At 41.8% G+C, this 21,828-nt stretch overlaps 1 protein-coding gene across 1 annotated transcript in view; it reads left to right on the top strand.

Moving 5' to 3' along the window:
• The first annotated feature begins 3,317 nt into the window (after nucleotides 1-3,317).
• The window catches only part of LOC106744904 (glutamate receptor ionotropic, kainate 2-like), a 139,944-nt gene continuing 121,433 nt past the window's right edge, over nucleotides 3,318-21,828 (top strand). The window contains exon 1 of the mRNA XM_014620042.1: nucleotides 3,318-3,390. Within this exon, the coding sequence (XP_014475528.1) occupies nucleotides 3,318-3,390 (73 nt within the window). The remainder of the gene's footprint in view (nucleotides 3,391-21,828) is intronic.

The following is a 21,828-nucleotide window of genomic DNA, read 5'->3' as shown; positions in this document are numbered from 1 at the left end:
TGTTTTATTATTTGATTGTCATACTTTATAATACTAATTTATAAAAATTAAATATAGCCTATATTTCTTAAATTATAGCTAAATAACTTTTTTGTTGTTGTCATTTTCAGCTTCAATATTTAAACATAAATAGAAAAAACTAAAATTCAAAAAGAATACAAATTTATGATACCAAATTTATTGACCGATGTTATTGTCAACGGCGAGTGGCAAAGCATAATATTTTACCAAACAACGCGGTTGCAGGAAGGAACTTCGCTTTCTACATTTTAAATTCCAAAAACACCTGCTCACATACGTGGGACGCCTCGGATGATCTCTCTCGTCGTAATGCCATTTTATCGTCCAACTTTCAACATTGTAATATTTGAAAAAATGCGCATAATTCCAAGGCGTCTTTCCCCGTCGCGCATTTGATAAATTCTTAAAAAGGCGGGTGCCACGGCGGTTTCGCTTGTATGACCGAAAGACCGCGAGAATCATGGCGAGGATTAGGCTGGGCCAGCGGAAGCAAGATGAGTGAACGCCGTAAGAAGTCATCGACGGGGGAGAGAAAGAAGGCAAGGCTTTCTCTACCTTGTCTTCGGACGCAACGGGTACACCTACGAAATCAAGCGGCGCGCTTAGGACGACTGTTCGGCAAACAAACACGACGGGAGATAAAGTTACCCCCGGCTAAATTGGGTTAGTTGAAATCCGTTTACGCTAACTCTAATGGTGAAAGCGTGAGTCGCATGCGGCATCGACACCGAACTTCGACATCCGTTGAGAACCGTTGGCCGCGGGGGCAACTCTCGACGCATGGCGGCGTTTATTCTTCCGATCAATTTTTTAACTGTCAAATATATCGTTACTGAGAAATATCGCCGGCTCGCACTTCCGGCTACGATTTGTTTTCGAATCGCGTGTCACGAGGCAGATGCAGCGACACGCTGTTATGCAGTATGTATACGGAAAAAAAGTTTAATTGTATTAACCAAAAAGGGAACAACCAGATGCATTTTGGTTGAAAGAAACCGAATTTCTGGTTATAAGAATCACACTTTGGCCACAAGAACCAGAAATTCTGTCTCCTTCAACCAAATCGAATTGTTTCTTTTTTTCTGATTATACAACCAGACATTTTTCGTGTAGAAAAATTTGCAGTAAAGTTCGCATATATGCTGGCGATGTCGGGTAACTTTTAATTTTAAAGCCAATGACAACTGATATCGATATAATTGATTTTACACAGGCAATTAGCTTTTGTATTTGTACAGAGCGCTGGTAATACGTGACGCGTAATCGAAGCCTGGTATTTCACGTCGTTTGAACGCGAATGATGGAACGGCACATTATATTATCTGTCGGTAGATAATGGAACGGTTGAATTTGTCCGCTGGCTAATAATTAATGGTCGCAGAATAATAACAACTTAAGTCAATACAATCACGTTTATATATCGATGCTACAATTGCAGAACAAGATAATTGCATAAACAATAAATAGTGCTGTGTATCTTTAATGTATTCATTAATATGTGATATTAATGATATTACCAGATTGTTAATAAAATGTTAAATAAAGTGGTTCTATGTGGTAATTAAATATCGTTAATATCAATAAGGATGGAAAAGCTTGCAAGCTACAATGAAAGCGGTAGCGTGAGATACATGTCATTGTATTGTAAATTTAGGAGATTATACTAAAAAGGGAAATTTATATATATTATTTATAACAAAAATATAAAAAGAGTTACGTTGCAGGATAAAATATTATTTTACATGGTAAAAGTACAAAACAAAAATATATTAGATAGGTAAATTGATTTAGTGTTTTTACTAAAAAATCCATTATAAAAAAATCAAGATTTATTTGTCAATAAAAGTTGTGCAATTTAAACTATCGAAATAATCTCCGTTATTACCGATGACCTTATGTAGAACACCATGAATGATCATCGTTATACCGTAATGTCCACCGTTAATCCAATGCTGTCCTATTAAATTAATATAAGAAATATTTAAAATATATATCTAAAATATAAGATTGAAATTGTTCGAGCAAACTCTCTAAACATTAGACATCTTATAAAAGAGAATTTGCGACAAACCTCGTAGCTTGTTCCGCGAAATGTCATTGAGGTCGGGGGAATTCTTGTCGACGTGCCGCGCGCCGACGAAGTTTGCTCTGATTCAACTACATTTTTTTCTCGTAACGTAGTTTTAAGTACGAACTCTATCTGTCGTGTTGGCGAGCGAGGTACCAGGACAGGTCGTGCGAACACGGCTACGCGTTCGAGATAGAATCGGGTCGGGAACATTATCACGGCGGGACCGAAAACTCCATCCCGGAACCGCTTCGGAAATAAAGGAGGAAGAAAAGAGAGAGAGAGAGAGAGAGACTCGTCTTTGGTATCTCCGGCGGAACAGCGGTCGGTATCTACCGGGTAGAGGAGGTTAAAGGCCGAACTCCTTTTTTCCATCTCCCTCTCAGAAAATGCACCGTCGGGAATAGAGAACCGCGGGGGCCCTACGCGATTTCACTACGGAGAACCGTAGCGGTTCGCCTTTTCTCGCCTTCCTCGCGAGGTCGGGTTCAAATAAAACGAAACCCGACCATAATTCCGACGACGTTGATGCGCAGCTGTGGCAATCGCGTTAAAAAAGTGCAGGCGAGCATTGCTCGAGCTCTTTTCAGATTACAAGCTCCTCTCCTACCGTGTAGGAAGACATTAACGTGCACGATATACATGTGACATTATCGTGCCGCAACATTACCTCTCTTACTCCGCTTGAATTTTACTTACTAATTTTATTTCAAATAAAATACACTCCTCCTCGTGCCGCTGTGCACATGCGTGCGAATCTGGAAGTGAGTGCTCGGAACTTTTCCTAGAGCAGAGTTCGAGCGTTTAAACACTTATCTGCTTTTAGCGAGATCGCCCATTTTCGCTGGGGCGCGCTCGCAACACCAAGTTCATTCATCCCGTTCCGATCTCCTCGGACTTTTCTTTTCCCGTCAAATAGAATATCCCCTCGCGATCCCATGATCTTCTTTCACACTTTCTGCCTCGATATTGCATTGCAAGACTCTTCTTTCTATTTTCAGATCGAGACCGCGTGAGAAATGATGGCCATCTAAGAATCCTCTCTCCGATGGGCGACCAGTTTTTGAGGATGTGCAGTTTGGTGTTAAAGTGCCGGTGAACGCGCGGAGCGACCGATTCGCGCACCTATGATTCTCCTTCCTTTCCATTATCGCGCTTCATCTCACGGGGAGTCCGCGCTAACGATGCCATAGTCGCCCAAGTGCGAACTGATTTCACGTCGGACACAATGGCACTGTTGTTCGCCATAATCGTTATTTCAATCGCCACTGCCATGTCGCTGCCGCCGGTCATTAGAATCGGTGAGTCCATAACGATCGATATTTGTTACCTTCAGGCTCAACTATGCATGAGAAGACTTACAATTAGTTCGATTCATCCACTATGCGTGATAGCTTTTTATATGTAACGAGCTGAACTAATAATTTATTGACCAAACAATTTTCCGCTACGTAAAATAGCCGAAGGTTGTCGTATTTATTCGACGATACGCACGGTAATGCAGTTTTTTCGCGAAACAATGCTTCGCGCGGAATTTCTGATTGAACGGATAAATTCTTGATCGACAAGTGGCATAGCTAGAATTAGACCATTCGTATGCGTCATCAATGCTTCAGAGTTATTTCGCGGCCATTGAAAGCAATCGAGGTGGCGCGTCAGGTTTCCAGCTGCAAATTAAAATTATCCAACGGGAAAATCTATACTCGCTTAAACGCGAAACAATTTCACCCGATGTTGTTTCCCTTTCCTTTTTTCTCCTCCGGCCCGTGCTTCAGGAAATAATTGAAAATTCGTTATAGATCGATGCGTGGCATAGGCTTTTAAGCTCCAAAAATATTTTCGCGAAAGCTGTGTATAACACGAGATGTTTTCGCCCCCTACCGACATTTTCTCATGACTTATGACTTTTCCGCGCACGTCGTTGATCACGGTGCGCCGGTGCGCAAATATCGGTACGTGTACCGTGCATAGTTCACTCGTGGGTCGTCAATTAGCCCGGTCGTTCACATGGAATCGTCCAATTTAACGATACACGTCTGTGGAAAGATTTCCACGGCGGTCAGTGTTTGACAGCGCGATTTACTGTTTACCAATTCATGGACTTCGCGTCAATTAGCAAATGAGCGAGTTCCGCGATTTCATGCGGTTCCCGACATAGCATAAGAGTATATACATGAACATGAAATGATATGGATTACACGTTCAATTATTTTAGAACAATTGCATCGTCATAATTCTTAAATGTATCTGCGAAAATCTTCGTCCAAATTATCCTTCAGTCATGATGCTACAGTCTTGCGGTTCAAGCAGTTTGCAAGATAATGTTTAGAAACAATATAGTTGCATTTTCGCAATGGCATTTGGACATTACATGTATCGTCTGCTTTCGTCGCTCATACACTGAAAAAAAAGTGCTACCGTTCAAGTAATATTTACTTAATAATAATAATACGTTATTCTTTCTATACTTTTATCATAGATAAATAATGAAGATAGGTAAACTTGCTGTTTCTATATAGGGACAGAGGAACCAAATGGTAAACTTTAATAATTTCATTTTTAAACTAAATTAATTTATATATAATAATTTTATTATACTGTAACGTAACACAGATTCTTTTTTATATAGGTATTACAAAGGATTAATTTTTAAAAATAATATTTTTTTCGAAAAATAAATTTTAATTAAATAGAGATATACTTTCTATAAAACTTTTGTATAAAACTTTTTTGATATTTCATTTAGTTTACGAAATGTATTAAAAAAAGCGGAAATCTCTGCACCTTTGAAGGATGACTTTACCTTTTTGTTCCTTTTTTATCGTTTTCAACCCCAATTAAAAATTTCTAATCATCTGTTTACCCACTCTACATTTATTTATATAAGTATCATTCAAATCTGAATTTTTCAGTTTGCGAGGGTTCCCTTGTTAGTAACGAATCGTTCGGTATGCTCGCAGCTGAAGCACACGGCGCCCTATTTTATATCGGTTCGATCGTTTCCTACACGAGGATCCCACACACTCGTGAGTCGCCGAGATACGAGCGCCGGGGAGAGAATAGCTGTCGCGGCACACTGAAATTGCCTCGAAAGCGCAGCTAATTTCCCGCGCGCTGTCGTAGAACAGTGATAATTTCGAGTTCTCGGGCGCATCGGACGGCGGCTCTCTCAGCCGCAAGTCAATCAACGGAGTCGGTCAGGTGCGCGATAGAATCGCCTGGTAACTTTTCCCTTTCTTCAGCCGGGACGAAACTCGCCTAACTTGACACCGGGTGATTACACCCCGGCCCGGCGAGGGGATGCGCGAGCGCGGTTTGGAATTAGAGAGTATGCCGCGTTAAGTACGCGGGATCGAATCTTCACCTGTTACCGCGCGCGACTTCATCAGTATGGGTTCATTAGTATTCCGAAGACGTTCACGTGGGTGTGTAGAGCAGACGTGTCCGTGCGTCGAATGCCGGGCTTCGACTTCAGCCGTGTGTGTATCACCGGCCATCCACCCCCGCTCGCTCGCCCACCCATCATCAGCCAGCACACATTCACGATGCCGAGAGCAGCTCGAGGCAGCTCGCCGGTTAAGTCTGGCGGTAGGAAAGTTTCCGTCGATCTAATTGGTTGAATTTCTGTGGGGCAACCGCCTCGGGGGAAACTTGTCCGCAATTTCCTATGATGTCGGTGAGAATGAAGAGGGTGATAAGACGAACGTGCCTGTCGGAGAGAGAGAGAAAGAGAAAGAGGAAGAACACGTGCGCGCATCGCGTGTATACGAGACGAAAGTGCGGGACCGAAAGAAAGTAAGGCGTTCCCGGAGGACGCGAAGGACCCTCTCGCTAGAAACGACGGCACCGAGACCGCAAGGAAAATACGGGGGATATCACGTATTCATGCCCGTGCGCGGTAATCTTTTTCGTATTCCGTGACGTAATTGAAATATCTATTGCTCGTATGAAAGTCCCGGGCGCGTAACGCGACGAAATGCGAATGAGGGTGCAAGCGTGACTGATCGAAAGACGGACCCCATGGGAGAACATCCGGGAGGAAGATATGAATTCTACCCAGTTACACGTTTACACGTGCGCGTCGATTCGTGGATTTCTGTTTCTTGCTGCGAAAGAACGAGGGCACGTTCTCTCTGCGTTATTGCAATTCCAGAGACGAGAGTCGCGCCCGTTTCACGCGCACTGCAACAATACGGGTGCGAAACGCGTGAGTGGTTGCGCGCGCTCACGAAATATTCGCCACATCGCCGCGTCTTTCAGCGACGCAGAAGCAGAGTGGATTTCAAGATGATTAATTTTCTTCGTGCCGGCATTTCCCGCGCTTTCCCGGTGACATCTAAGCCGAAGCTTCCGCGCGAGCTTGTAAGCCGGGTAAAATGAGATGGGCGAGTTTCCTATTTCTTAAGATTCTTATCAACTGAGAGATTTCTTATCTCGTAAGAATAAGTGATAAAACGGAGGAGAGGGAGGTGGAGCAGTAATATGATTTCCGAACTTTATATTTTTAAACTTCCTCTCATAAACACCGCATTAAGCCAAATTGTTTACTGTCTTTAAGGCAGTTGGTCCGTAATTTTATTTTCTTAGGAATCTTTTCGAATTTTAATAGCATGTCAATCGAAACACGATCTATATGTACGCAAAATTGAAGAAAGATTGGCCGTGTCGAAGCTGAGATAATCGAAGTCAAAGTAAGCACTAAGTATTACAGATATGAAAACGACTTCTGACATATGACATATTTAATTTTAGCGACCAAACTGTTTCAACAATTTCGATGAAAAACGAAAAGTCTAGTTCATCTAGTTTCCTAGGAAAATTGAAGTGGTAAAGTACACTACATCGTTTTAACATTTACCAGGCCTAGTGAAACTTTTTGATACATTGAAAACTGTCACTGTGTGTTTAATGAAATGAATGAAATTTTTATACATTGAAAACTGTCACTGTGTAATGAATGAAATGGAAGCGCGACGTTATTAGCGTATTTGTACGCAACGAGATGTTAACATTTCATACAGAGTACATGGAAGTTATTCAGAAGTTATTACGTTCCATTTACGCAACCATGCATAATATAAAGGGCTGTTATTGATCCATTTAAAAACTGGAAAATAGACACGGTTCAGAAATCGTCGCTAACTTTAGCAATAATCGTTCATATACGTCTTTCGCCGACGCATTTCGATTTGTTCAAGCTAAACAAAGGCTGAACAAATAGCCGGTCCAGAACACGAGCAAAATCACAGTCCCGCTCCAATTTTTGGAATACTCGCGCAATATCGTTAATAATTAATAATTACACCGCTCGTACGTCGGCGCGCACAACTTTACACGATAATCATCTCAATATTATTCCGAAACAGCTGCAACTCGTCATTAATACGTGCGGAAAACAGCCATTATGCATGCCAAAGGGAAAGACCGGCTGTTATCGTGAAAATGGAAACTCTGAAAATTATTACGCGATCGATATTCGCAACGCGGGTATCCGCACTGCGCGCGCTTTACGCGTTCTCTCGTTTCGCCCGGTTCAAAATGTAAGTCATTCACGCTAAGTGAAGATCGTAAACGCCCCGTCGTAAATTTTACCATTCATAGCGTCTACGCATCTACGCGCACTGCGTGTGCATGCGATCTTCAGTGTCCGTAGTTAACGGTATCGTTATTAAGCATTACTACTTCCGGTTTCTCGCCGCGATCGGAACGAGAGGGCATCCAGTTCTAACGTCGTACGCAACAAAGAAGAATACAGGATGCGCGGAAGGTGATTCAGCCGGTGATGTCAGCGACCGGAGTGTTGCTTGTAACGTTCGCATTTCCGCGGGGAGTTTCGTTATCCGCAATTTTACGGACGGCGCGGGACGCAGGCGGCGAGAGCGGATTAAAGTAATTCGTAACGGCGGCAGGGCGAGGCGGTGAACGGGAAAGGTTACGAGAACGAATATTCGATAACGATCAAGATATTCTCGGCAAGCACCGCGTTGGAAACGATGGGACTGTAAATGCAGTCGCTCTCATATTCCGCGGAGTGAGAACATCGCGCTGTGATTTGTGTGTGCGACGCCTCTTAATCGCGCACGGTAAAGAAATTATTATCAATCCAAGACTCGTATTCTCTTATATTCGAGCGAGATATATAATCTTATATGAAGATAACACTTGCTCTTATACATGAAGGAATTTCTCACAGTTTTACTAAAAATATCATATATTTCTATTCAAAAGTCGTCTTCTTCAAGGTCCATAATATCACCTTCTCTTCTATTAATTTCTCATCTGTGTTGAGAGCCTTGCGTGTCTCGGCGAATATCACTCAGTCGAGTATGGTAAGTCGCACGCGACACAGCGACGTGCAATTGATATCATTTTAACGATTAGTGATCTCTATTTTCTCAATATTATACGATATTCCTCGTGACACATGTGGAGAAGCTCGCGGGGAATTCCAAAGTCCGCGGCAAGTCGCACGCACAATACCCTCGCACTAAATGCAAACGCTTTGCGGCCCCGAGAAGCGCTATGAAATTTCAAGTACTTCCAAGAATAAGAGCTTCGCAAAATAACGCGAGAGAAACGTGAGGTTGCAATACCGCAGCCACTTTTTCCCGAGCCATTGTGTTACCCGAGGTACACACAAAGCGTGCACTCCCCAAATACAAGTTCATGAATCGCCGCGGGTGTTTCCGCGGATTTTGCCGCGCCACGTCTCGCTGATAAATCGCCGTTACATCCGCGGAAAATTATCGGCACGCTGTATTTGGCCCGATATTCTTCCGAGGTATTACCGTCTCCGCCGCGGAAATTTTTAACTCCGCGGCAACACGGCGGCAAGAAACGTGCAGCGGGAGTTTATGACGACAGAGAAAACTTACGCTTTACCGGTACGAGTATGAATGAGCTTAACAAACTTTTCGAAAACCTCTTGCCGAACGAACGGAGGTAAACGCCGTCGCGTTGACAGGATTAAAGCTCCGCAACTTGTCCACGTTTGGCGAGGAATCACAATGTGCTCGGAAACTTACGTTCGAAATACCCCGAAGATCGCGAATGTAAATTGCAATAAATATATTCGATTGCGTTGTATCACAAGGAGGACGTCGCTGCAATACCGAAACATGCTAATTACGCGAGGTGGAAATTTTCACGAGGACAGATTTGAGAGATTAAATCGACTGTGCACGGACCTTCCACGAGGAACTCCGTAATTCGCGGGCGCATTAATAGCGAGAACGTCGGTGCGGATTTAATGCTTTTTTTTAAAATATGCACTGAAGCGTGCGCCATGCGCATAATGCATGCGAACGCGTGTCTTTGGAAACTCAGGAATCGGGGCTGAAGTCTGTCGTCGAGAATTTACAGAAATTGCATGTCACGTCCACGCTGAAACGTGAAAAGATAATAGCGCACGTGGAGCTATTACTTTTTCGCTAGAGCGCGCCGCTCTCTTGAATTTCCTCCGGGCGGAATAAATTACGCGCCGCTGCGTACGTTATTATAATACTAATTGCACGAGATTACGGCAGTTAACACGCTCAACATCACGGTGTCCGGGGAGTCACCGCCGGTGATTTTTCGCCGCGAAAGCGATTGACAACATCGTAGCCGATGAAGCCGTCTAGCTTCTGCGAACATTCGATAAGGCATCCCTATCTCCCGCCCCGGCACCGGCCTCTTCCATTAAAGCCTCGCGAAAATTACTTGAAGCGATTCCTACTAGATCCTATCGTTTGGCTAAGTAGTTTCCATAAAGAACCGGAATTCCCGCTCGCGCTCGTCCTCCATTGCATTCCGGTGCTTTTTCCCTCGATTTCTCCATTCCCCTGGTCCTTCGGCGAGCGTTCGCCGATAATCGAACCGGGAATCGACGGGGAGGCAACCGGTGGATTTTCGCGTCTGAACTTCAGAACGGGCTCCTACTTCCTACTAACTAACCGCTACTTCCGGCTGAGGCTCGACTGACTCCGACGGTCACGCTCGATTTCGCATTTGCGAAACGGAAGAACAATCGGATCGGTCGGAACATCAATTCAATTAAGACGCCACGTCGGAATCGTCAGAGTCATCGGGGAAAGTTCTGATCGCGTGCGCTTTCGATTAACCGTTTGTCTTGAGGAAACGGTCCCGTACGCTAAAAGAAAAATATCTGAAAAATAGGAAATATTTATTCGGTGGGTACTACGTAGAGAAAAAGTGCTGGAATCCAGTAAACATGATTACAATATTTATTTATATGCTTTTACACATTTCTTTTCAGTGTAATATCATATTTACTTATATCAATATACATACTTTTACACTGAGAAAAAATTCACTTCGAATGAGTAGATACACATTTTCTTAAATCTATATCTTTGCACGAAAGCATCTATTTATTCTATATTTAAATCAAATAATTTAAGTTTTAGTAAATATGTAATTGGCACTAAAGGGGTACTTTTTATTTTTTCAGTATTTCTTCTCTCAGTGTACGTTTCACAGTGTGGGATGTAACTTTACGATTTTCGCAATTTGAATTTCACACGAAGAATCCTGCATCTCGCGGCCGTGTTAACGACAAATAAATGCCACCTCCGAGGAATGCGGCGCGGATAATTAGCCGGAAAGGTAGATCAGAAGATATGATTCACTAGGCGTGAAATGGAATAATCGAGAAGTGCAATTTATAGCGCTAATACGTAATACATTCTGCGCGACGAGATACGCGTTAATCTGCGTTATGAAGCGACGATAAGATCGCGCGCTGTAACACCGTTCGCCCGCCGTGAAATGCGCTGCGCATGCATTTCGAGAGCTGAAAATCGTTTGCGATAACGCCTTTACTTCTCGCGCATACGTGCCGCAGTCTGGGTCGGGGTTGAGTAGAACGCTAATACGCGTCAAAATTCAATTAATTCTCGGCTGTAATTTGCTCCTCTTCCGCGAACCTGAAAAGTAGAGGCAACGATGGGAACAATCGTCGACGGTGTTCTCACGCACTAATTGTGTCAGGGATTTTTCAGCAATTCGACACCGTGAAATATCACTGCTACAAAGATAAATACAAACAGAACGGAAGTTTAATCGCGATTTTCGTTGATATCCAGTCAGTTCATGGATTACACTTGGCATTTCACGGGTTTTCGTTGCCGATGTTATATAACGGCTTTTCTAACTCTACTCTATTTCCTCGACGAACAAGCGGCCATCGCATTCAATTTCCCTGGAGTACAGTAGCAGTCCGTGCCGCGACTGTGCCCCGGCGTGTGAAAACGCGAAGCCAATAATTTCATCGCATCTAATTTTTTTCCCGTTTATGCGCCACCTTTGAGCCGCGGCAGCAGACTAATTGGCGCAGGCAACAAAACTAACGCGATCGTTTAAACGAAATGGTTAACGGGAAAGCGGAAAATGTCAAAGGGAATCCGCTTTTCATCGAGATAGTGAAACTTGACAGATTAATTAAGTATGCTTTATATCGTAAAAGTCACAATCTGCGCACGTCGATGGGCACTTCATTAATGTATTATCATGAAGAAGAGCGTCTCCATGTACTTTGTGCATTTAACACGCACACACACACACACACACACACAAAACACATATGTATCGCATCGCTGATACAGCAAAGAGAAGTAATAAGTCTGTACTCGACACTTTGAGGCAAATGTTTCTTCGATTTTACGCGCGGACGGAAATATCTCTCGGGAAACTTCTCGAGAGATGTAGCGAAGTAACCAATTTCCTAACAGATTTTCCAGGGCGGCAGCTTTGACTCGTCCCCCGCGTTTCTCCCATCGTGTCTTTATCGGACGGAAAGTTTCGACTTCCTAAGTAACGTTTGAAATTCGGAAGTATCCAAAAATTATGCGGTCCGCGTCAATCTGAGTTCAGTTTCGCGTGATGTTTACGCGGTCTTGACCCTGGCGATACTTTTTCGTCTGACACTTTTATTACAAGAATAAAGGAAAGGGACCACGGTGGGTTTCCCGGTGAAACCTTCAAGAGACTTGTCATTGAAAATTTGTCCTCACTGAGAACATGAATTCTCGAAGGTGTATTTATTTTGCGAGAAATTAGAAATCTCGCATTCACAGGAATAGAGGCGGCATGTTGCAGGATTTTATATGAAATATTTGCGTAAACCATTCCCGTTTCTCAATATAAGGAGAATACGGTTTATATCACTGTTCCGCCCGATAGCTGAAGCATCGATTTTTCCGTACAGCCCGAGCGTCTCGCCCAATCGCTTGTAACAATAAGATTTTCGCGCGGTTCCCTCCGCTGCCCGAAACTGGGGAAACGAGATAACTCACAAACGCCGCGAGATCGTGCGGTTCATGCACATGCACCGGATATACCAGCGCGCGCATTCACGAGCGGTGTTCCTCTTGACGACCGCGGTCGCAATTTCTCGCAACGAGCAGAAGTGGAGGCACGATCGTAAGGTCGCCCGTGGAATGTCTACCGACCGTTACGTGCTTACGCGAGGCATCGCGTAAACCCGCGTCACATGCACGTTTTATTCCAGTATTTATTACGAACACGATAAATGAAGGTAACGTTGAGAGTTTCCTCGTAGTCGATTAACGGTTATCTGCTGTCTTCTGCCGATGCGTGCTGTGATCATTCATTTTATGCCACTTGGAAACTTTTTTCAGCCGATTATTCTTTCAAGCACAGTCGGCGGTCTCTATTTATCGAGGCACGAGGAGACATGAATTTTTCACGACTTCTTTCTATGTGGTTGTGGGATACATTTTTCACGAGTGGAATGTAATTCGTTGCGAGAGTCATGAAAGTTAAATTCTAAAAATTCACAGATCGGGCGATTTAGGAATTTGAGAGTCGGTCTGAGAATACTAATGTTGGGCAAGTGAAACGGTTGAAAATTAATTATAATCCTAGTTGTATGAAAAGCTTCTGTTTTGTGAGATCTTTTCGCAGAGTTACTCGGGGTTTCATGTTACCCTATCCTCTTCACATCCATTACATGGCAAATCCATTAACATGGTTGCTCTTTTTACTTTTTACTAACAAAGAGCTTATCTGTAGATTTTCAAGTGAAATTTAGTATTATATTGTGACATATGAAATGTATCAGTTGCATTACATTGTTGCAGAATGCGGAATTCGATGAGTATTCGCGGAGGTAAAGCGGGAATATTCTTAAACTTCTTGCGACAATATCGCAGATATAAAATATATATTTTTATTATTTATAGTTGTTTGAGAAATAAAATTAATAACGATATTGGAGAACTGGAAAAATAATTGAGAAACAAAGTTAACAATAATGCCTTCTGGACAAAAAAGATTTTATAATTTCATTTAATAATATTACAGGAAAATAAAATTTAATAACTTTTATAACTTTTTAATAACTTTTGCATAGATTTTTATAATATTTATAACGTTTCTATAAATTCTGTTTTTATCATTGAAAATTTGCATGTATATTATTCATATTTAAAGGTGTTTGTACCTTTGAAAATGCAGTACAGTTATTGTCATGTAAAATTATCTTTTCAGTGACTTTGTATACATTTGAAAATATAAATTTAATAAAAAGTTGCATTTTTTATTCCTTCTGAAAATATATATATTTTTTGTAATAGATATATTTTTCTAATTTTTTTTGCATATTCTAATGAACACTCCTTGAGAAAAGTTATGTTTTTACAAATATAAAATAAACTCTAAGTCTTCATGTGTGTAATTTTTATTAGGTTATTAGTAAATAGTTCTACAATTAAATAATATGCCACAAAAGAAAATATTCAGAAACCATATGATATTATATAAGGTTTGAAAATAATATAAATAGTACTTTATTGTGTTGTTGGAAATAACGAGAAAAAAATACAGAGAATAAAAACCCGACTGCCACTGTTCAGGTAAAAATGGACAATACGATCAATAGTAATTATAAATTCTATCTTACCTTGTGGTTGAATCGTGATATTCGCACCGCGCGCGTTTACAGATTGTAACCAAATGGAAGTCGGTTGCATTTAAAGAGAATATGAGATGAAGAACACAACGAAATCCATACGATTCATTCTGACAGACACTGATGAAATCGAAGATTATTAACAATTTAATAAAGAATGTCGATACTAAAGATAGAAACAGGAAATAATGAAACCTCGCATTGCACTGCAATAAAGTCATAAATCTCTGTCCAATAACAATTAAATCCTGATATTAATTGTCTTCGCAAACAACATATATCGTTCATGAGTATTGCAAGAATGAAATTTTTTCATCACGTTATAACTGATACGTACGATGCGTAGAAAGAGAGAAGTGCCTGTGCATGGCAATGCATCTTAAGCAATATTTATAAGGGACGCAAGAAATGCGAAGTTTTTCTTTTTTGGAACGCATACATAACTAAATGTACTGACGGAACGGGACACGCGATGCATAATTCAGACTTCGACCCAGAATACCGGTAATCGGACACGCGATAGTTTTCATGCAAATATCATAGCTTCTTGCAACTCGCTTGTTCGATATTGTCGACCGTTTGTCAAACCTCACGGAGAGACGTATTTTGCTTTCTCCCGTTGACGTAGACAGATGTACGCGACGCGCGCACACGGACGCGTGTGTGTACGCTCGTCGGTAAACGCGGAAAAGGTGAAAGAGCCGGTACGCGAAGGTGCAAAACGCTGAGTTGCAATATCGGAATGTCTGGTGGATAAGTATCGGCACACCAGGCCTTGATCCATATCCAACACGCGCTTGATTGCGTCGCGCGCTGCAGCGCCGTCGCCGCTTGCTTCGCAACGAGCGAGTTCGCAGAGAGCCGATTCGAAGGGCCGCAGATAAACAATGTACGAGAGGACCCATTTGCAGCAAAAACGAGGAAAAATTTCACGGCGGTGTGGATTCCGAATGCTTTCGATACGAGGTGAACTTCTGGAAACTACTTCGATAAAATTGATTTTTTATAATCGTTATTTATGTACAGATGATACTTTCTACTTGGTCGGCGTCAAGTATGTTGTACCGTTTTCTACACAGAGAGTAACGCGAGATTTTCAGGTTTACATATAACGCATTAAATTCAAAGTTCGAAGTTCAAGTTTCAATATACTGATGTCTGTCATTATTGATCAAAAGTAGCGTGTCCTATCGAGAACTCTCTAATTTGCGATGCAAGAAAAGCATTTTTCTGCCAGCTGCGGAAATACTTGTAGTTAAATTCAATGAGAACGCCGGCGGCTGGATGGAACCCGTATCGTATGGTGCTTTGTTAATAAAGACAAGCTGCACGGTGAAGAGACTGCAGAATTGAGAGGATCGGTCGCAAGGAGTACACGTTTAATTAAAATTTTAATTACGTATAACAGTAATTCGTATATTTTGAAGTCGGAGAACGGTGGAGATGGAAAAAATATTTAAAATATTAACAATTGTGGATCTGTTTGTAGACTAAAAATTTAATTAAACGCTATTGTTAGCGTATTAATATTATGCATTTTACGGACTGAAAGTGGATATTATTCATTAAACGGTTCTTTATTTCATTAAGAGATGGATTCAATCCGTTTCAGTTTAATTAAATACGAGAAGGAGGGGTTCTGTAGAACCATGTAAAAGCGCGATATCCCGGATTGTAAGGTGGCTTGAGATCTTGAATAAGCACACGCATTGAATATACGGGACCGTCGCCAAGAATCTGGATGTAACATAACGCAAGACACTAGAAATTTCTGTTCTCAAAGTAATGAAACGCGTATATATACGTGTGTAAATAAGTTAAAAGTCCGAGAAACATACATCGCCTGAAACGAGCTGCCTTTTGCTAATTATTCCAAGCAGTAACGGAAAAGCCTGAAACACGCGTAACGTCGAGAGAGAGAGAGAGAGAGAGAGAGATATTTCGTATGCGTAAAGCATGCGTCATGTATATACATCGAGACGATATTTCAATAAGACGCAGTGGAGCACTTTCGTCGACATATATATCTCGAATGCATTTTCGTTTCGTTGCAAGCGAGACTTCTCATCGATAACAGCAACCATTTGTTTTGCATATTTTGCTACGGGTCGATATTCAAAAATTTGTCTGCTAATGCGGTGTGCGGCGGCTGCATACTGCATTACGTATCTTGCGCCAATGCAGATACTTCGACTTCTACTTCGTACAGTATTAAGGGTCACGGTGTCTAGGCCAGAATCTACGATGGCGCCAGACTCTCTCGTTGCTCGCCTTCAAATCGTTCGTAGTGATTTAAGTTTCTTCCGCTACTTATCGCGATAACCGACCGGTGATATTCGCGCAAATGGTCCGTGCTTGATAAAGTGCGTGAGGTGTACGTTTTCGCTTTATTTTAATGAGAATCATCCGATTTTTCGCCCCAAAGAGAACGTTACGATTCGCTTTTATTTTTTTCCCCACCCGCAGTTTCCCCGCAGTCCTGTCGAGATCCTTAGCAACGCAATTTTCCCGCGAGACCGATTATCGTTACTTAATATGCACGCACGGGTATGACGTAGTGACAAAGTTTGGACGCGTTTAAATGTCCCAGGTGATTCTTATCGTGAGGATACTCTGCGAGTTCTTCAAAAAACAAAGATATTCTTTCGCGTTAGAAGTGCTGTTAAGCGTTGTTTAGCCTATGGCTCAAACTAAAAAATTGCTTGGAGAGTTACGTTGTGATTATTCGTGCAAATACTTTCTCTTCGCGGTCGTCTCCTTGGTGAATATTTTGGCGAATTGTTCAATCGCGTCTTTTCTGCTAAGGTCACCGTAAATCTTTCATGGTGGATGCGTTTCCTCTTGCGCGAAAAATTTCTCCGCGACTTCTGCTTTGCGACGAATCCGATAAAACTGACTTTTGTGCGAAGAAGATTTGCGAGGTGTTAAATCACGGTTGCACACTCGATATACATACACGTGTACGTGCGTAGCTACTGGTATATATACGTGAGGAGTCTATCTGACGTATATCTGTACACACACAGTGAGCTTGATCGAACTGTAAAAGCCATTAGAGTCTGAGAAATGGTGGGAACGGCAGTGAGATAAAATATCAGCGAGAAAAAGGGGAGAGAATACTATGAATCCGGCCTAACTTGATAACCAGATGCGGGCGGACGTAATCCCTGCTCCTCGGGGAATCCCCCAGATTTGCAAATCCCTGCGAAACGCGCTTACGGATTTCCCACAATTGTACAAATCTTCATTGGCATATTGTAAATGTGGGTAGAACTGAATTCTTTATCGATTGGAGGAATAAGTTGTCGTGACGTAGAATAATAGATCTTATTTTCTATCTTCTAAAAGTCAGTGTAACTTTTCTCATTATACTCAAACGTTAAATATCATTATATTACGTATATTCGTTTCTGTGAGTAAAAAAACTACCAAACGTGTTGTTCATTTGCGCGCCTATATAACATTTTCTTCAATAAATAACAAATAAGCACGTTTCTTACGATTCATTATGACAAATACAGAGTCGCGAGAGGAAACGAAAGATGGCAGCCACTACTTAAAACTATCCAGTTTTCTTTACAAGTTTCTGGCTGCTTGCCTGACCCGACTGTCTTCGGCGTCGCAAGAAAAGCCAAAATCTGTAACATTTGTAGCAGGACATGGAAAACCGTTGCATTCAGCATCAACGCAAACTTATTTCCGATTGACTTACATTTGCTGCATTTCTAAGATTTCTTTCTTCGGCGTGTATAAATCAACGTATACGTAAGAAAAATTCCGGCAAAATAAGTCAATTTAAAGCTAAAGTTGCAAACGCATAGGACAATACCAGCAACCTACACACTACAGAGAAGAATATGTTCCTTTTATTTATTAAATGATATATAAGTTTTATGACGAATGATCCGTGTGACTTCTAGGTCTCCGCTACTTTAATGATTAAAATCATCTCTCTTCTCTTCATCTTTGTTTAACGCTTCCATTAAGTTTCACTCACTCAGACACGAAAATGGTGTCCCCTCATTAGTATGATATGAAAATCAAACGGCCTCAATTAGCGCTAAATATGCAGATAGATGTAAGTTTCCGATGGATCAATTTGCCAAGAACGTCGGTTACCCTAATAAAGCGCGAGTCACGGTTCCGCATTGTCCCTCGAAATTCTCGTAATTATTACAGACTGTCGCTTGCATCCGACCATAGTGTTCAACCAAAGAGGAAGTGCTCCAAATGACCAAGTTTCGGCCCATTTTCCAAGTGGATCGTTTGCGATTGCGGCTGAAAGCACCTCGCCGCCGGTGAGAGACGCGCCCGACGACCATCGACGGGTCGCGCGCGCGCGCGTGCAATTATAAATCTCGACTTTGCGTTTGAAACGCACGACAAGTAACCGAATTACATTTCAAAGAGTCGATTACGCGATTTTACTCCGGGGCGAACGAGAGAGCGACGAGAATTGAAACTCTATAGAGGAAACAGGCTGTCGGAGATTGGCGTATCGACGGATGCGTCAAATTTGCCGAAAAATCACGATGAAGTATTATCGGCGAACGACAGCGAGGCAATCTCGCGTTTCCGTGAAACTCAACGGTGCTTCTATAAATATAAATTTCGTATACGGTGCGTTGCGCAGTTGTATCGCTAGTCTGGACTTTCGCAGAGCGGCGCGACGAAAATATCGTCCCATCCGTTTCGTTGCGTTCGTCGATTTACGCGAGAGTCGTCGGCTGTATGTTATACCTGTACGGATACATTATCGCTGTCCACGTTACGTAATGTCAACGAGAGAATGAGGACAACGTGGGCGCATCTCTACCTGGACCTTTGCCGGCCCACTCTCATCATTGGGGCAGGGTTAGCAGGCTGATATTGTCGGGCGGGGTGTGGAAGAAGTAGTCATTTCGGCGATGAGATCAGCCTGTCGAACCCTGCGCCGTGTTTCGGTTGCCCGGGTCGCTCGAGTGCGTCCGAGTGCCACGACGGTGGATGTTCCTTTACTTCATTTAACGAGTCGACCAACCGCACCGACTGGAACGTGTCCGCCGGATGTTCACTTCGGTGTAATGAGAGACGAATAGAACAACCCGCTGCTTTCAGCGAGCAACGCTTTTACCCTACGCCGGGGCGATATATATTTTTGCGTTCCCACTTGTCGAAGATACGCGCGTATGTGCAATTTTTTCCTTTTCGCAAAGCAGTAGATGGGGCTAATGGAAACACGTTTGATAATTCCTCTCGCGATGCTTTCGCGTCGAGCTTAAAAGAACTATCGTATTTTCCCAAATATATTTATGGTCCGTGAGCAGATTATGCGCAGGATATCGCTTTTTTCTTTTGATGCTTTCCTCGTATGTATCGAAAATTGTTGCACCGGCAACTGAAAGCCGGTTTCCCTGGAAGCTGATATATGAGAAACTCGCACTGGCCTTGTTTTCACGCAATAAAATAAAAGTCTGTGCCGCCGCGCGTGCTGTGAGTAATTACGTAACGAAGTGTGGGGCAAGAATAACACATCCACCTTTGTTTTTATCATAGTCTGGCTGTATTCGTTAGCCGCATACTACATTATCTTCCTCTAAAAAGAGCGTGTTAAGAAATATCTCGAACGCATCGAAATGTTGAAACCTTTTTCCCGCGATGCTGATCGTTTCTAAAATCTTGATCTCGATGCGAGTCGTTGCTTATTTTGACTCACAGCTGTCATCGTATAAATTAAAGACCATTCAACAGTTATGTCACGAGAGGTGGGAAAGTCTATTAGCTTGCATGACAGTCTGCGATAGCAGGGAGGAGGGAAGAAGAAGTGAAACGCCAGATGGAACGTTAAACGGCATAATTTGTAACTATCTATGGATGCATGTGGTCATTCATTTTGTTCGCATTCGCGACACATTTGGTTATATTTGGTGGAAAATTTTAAAGTTTTATTTCGTTTTGTGTTAATAATCAAAATGTTAATTTTTTAATATACATTATTTTAAAAACACAACTTTTATCAGTCGAAATTATAAAGTAAAGTAAAAGTAAAATAATTCATTTCATATTTGGTCTAAAAATTATTTATATTTTAAAAAAAGACAGTAGCGTGCAAGTCTAATAATTATTATCCACAATATAGTTATGAGCTATTTTTTCATTCTATGTGTTGGCGGGGAAGGATATAATTTCACGTAATATTTGAAAATCCAACCTTTCTGACAAAATGTGAAGAAGGAGAGAAAGGCATAAAAATATTCAAATTTATATTTTCTAAAAATTCACTTATTTTCGCGTAACGTGATTGTTAAATGACCCATTACCCATTTTGACAGTAAGAGAGATATCATTTTTTCACCAACGAGTTTTAATCTGGTACTTATTTAATTACACGAGCCGAGATTTTTTTCCATATAATAATTATAATAAGTAATTAGCTAAGTAACGTGCGCGTTGCATGCGTCTGTGTTATTTAATTTAATCAAATTTTCGTGTAATTTTATAAAATGTGAGGAAGCGATCGAAAGGCTTTCCGGGACATTTGTAAAATGAATTTTAATTTACATCTCGCACGGCACTTTTTTAAGCTGATTGGCCGGATTATCGGAATATTACTCTGTCGAGAGATTTTTCCAATCCTCACAGATAAGACAATCGAAGGGAATACTTTTCCCTTCAGGATTATTCACAGTTAACACCTGTTCGCCGTAGTTTCCCCGTCTTCCGTATAATCCATAATTAGACACTCGGCGTGACTATCACTTTGATCTTCCGCCCGGAAAGTTAAATTACATTTTACGTTTACGACAGAACGTTTTAATTTCGCCCCGGCGACACTAAGTTCGATCTCCGTTCTAACATTCTATCGGCTGCTCGCATTTGAATTTCCGACGACGCGGTGCATCGAAGATTTCCTTGCTTCCGTCGCGGCTGTCATTACAGAATCCTTCAATAAATCTCCGGAATTCGTTCTCTGGACTCGAGTCTTTCATATTAAAATAGATGCGAATTTCGCCGCACGACCACATAAGAAATATTTTCAGGTTTTTACAAGTTCCATCCGGCGACGATAAATAAACCCGTAATCGTGGGACTGTACAAAATAATCGACTTGTTATTCGTACTGAATGGTTTATATCACAGGGAAGATATCGAAATTATAATATACGGCTTGATCGTAACTTATAGTTTCATTAAGCAGATGCGTATCGCGCCACGTATGCATCCGTACTAAATTTATTTTCCCAAAGTGCAACTTGTTTGGCAATTACGCGTCAATTTTAACGAAAGAATTCCGGGACCAGAGTTCTTCGTTGTTGGAGTGCGCGAACGGCAATATATTCGCACCAACAATCTCATTTGGCTCTTACTAGTCTTTCTATGCATTTGGTGAAAAATAAATCTCTTTCCGTTTTAATTCTCACAGTTCATTGGTCAAAAAAATATTAGCTCTGTGAGCAACATCGTGCGGGGAATATGGAGTAAATAGATAATAACGGTCACCTTAGCGGAAAACGATGCCAGCGACGGTTGATTTTCCCCTTTCATGAGCCAATATTTCCACACCAATGCTCACTGTTGCTGCTATTTGTCTTGCGGCCCATAGTTTTTCTAGAGTCACTATCGATAACTCATTGGAGTTACCTCCGACACTTTTTAATTACGAACCCCGTCGTCGGTTAAGCTTCCAAAATTGATGTAACGGTAGTTTTAGGTGCAAACTAAAGGACCGAAGTAATAATGAAAATGGGAAACTGCGACAATCGATTTATGCGTCCTGCGTATTTCGTCCGCCGCTATAATTAATTAGCCCCGGTCGATTGGTAGCTTT

Source organism: Dinoponera quadriceps, unplaced genomic scaffold, assembly GCF_001313825.1.
Source record: "Dinoponera quadriceps isolate SergipeBrazil2010 unplaced genomic scaffold, ASM131382v1 scaffold1308, whole genome shotgun sequence".
Classification (NCBI taxonomy): domain Eukaryota; kingdom Metazoa; phylum Arthropoda; class Insecta; order Hymenoptera; family Formicidae; genus Dinoponera; species Dinoponera quadriceps.
This window is presented reverse-complemented; position numbering and strand designations above follow the sequence as displayed.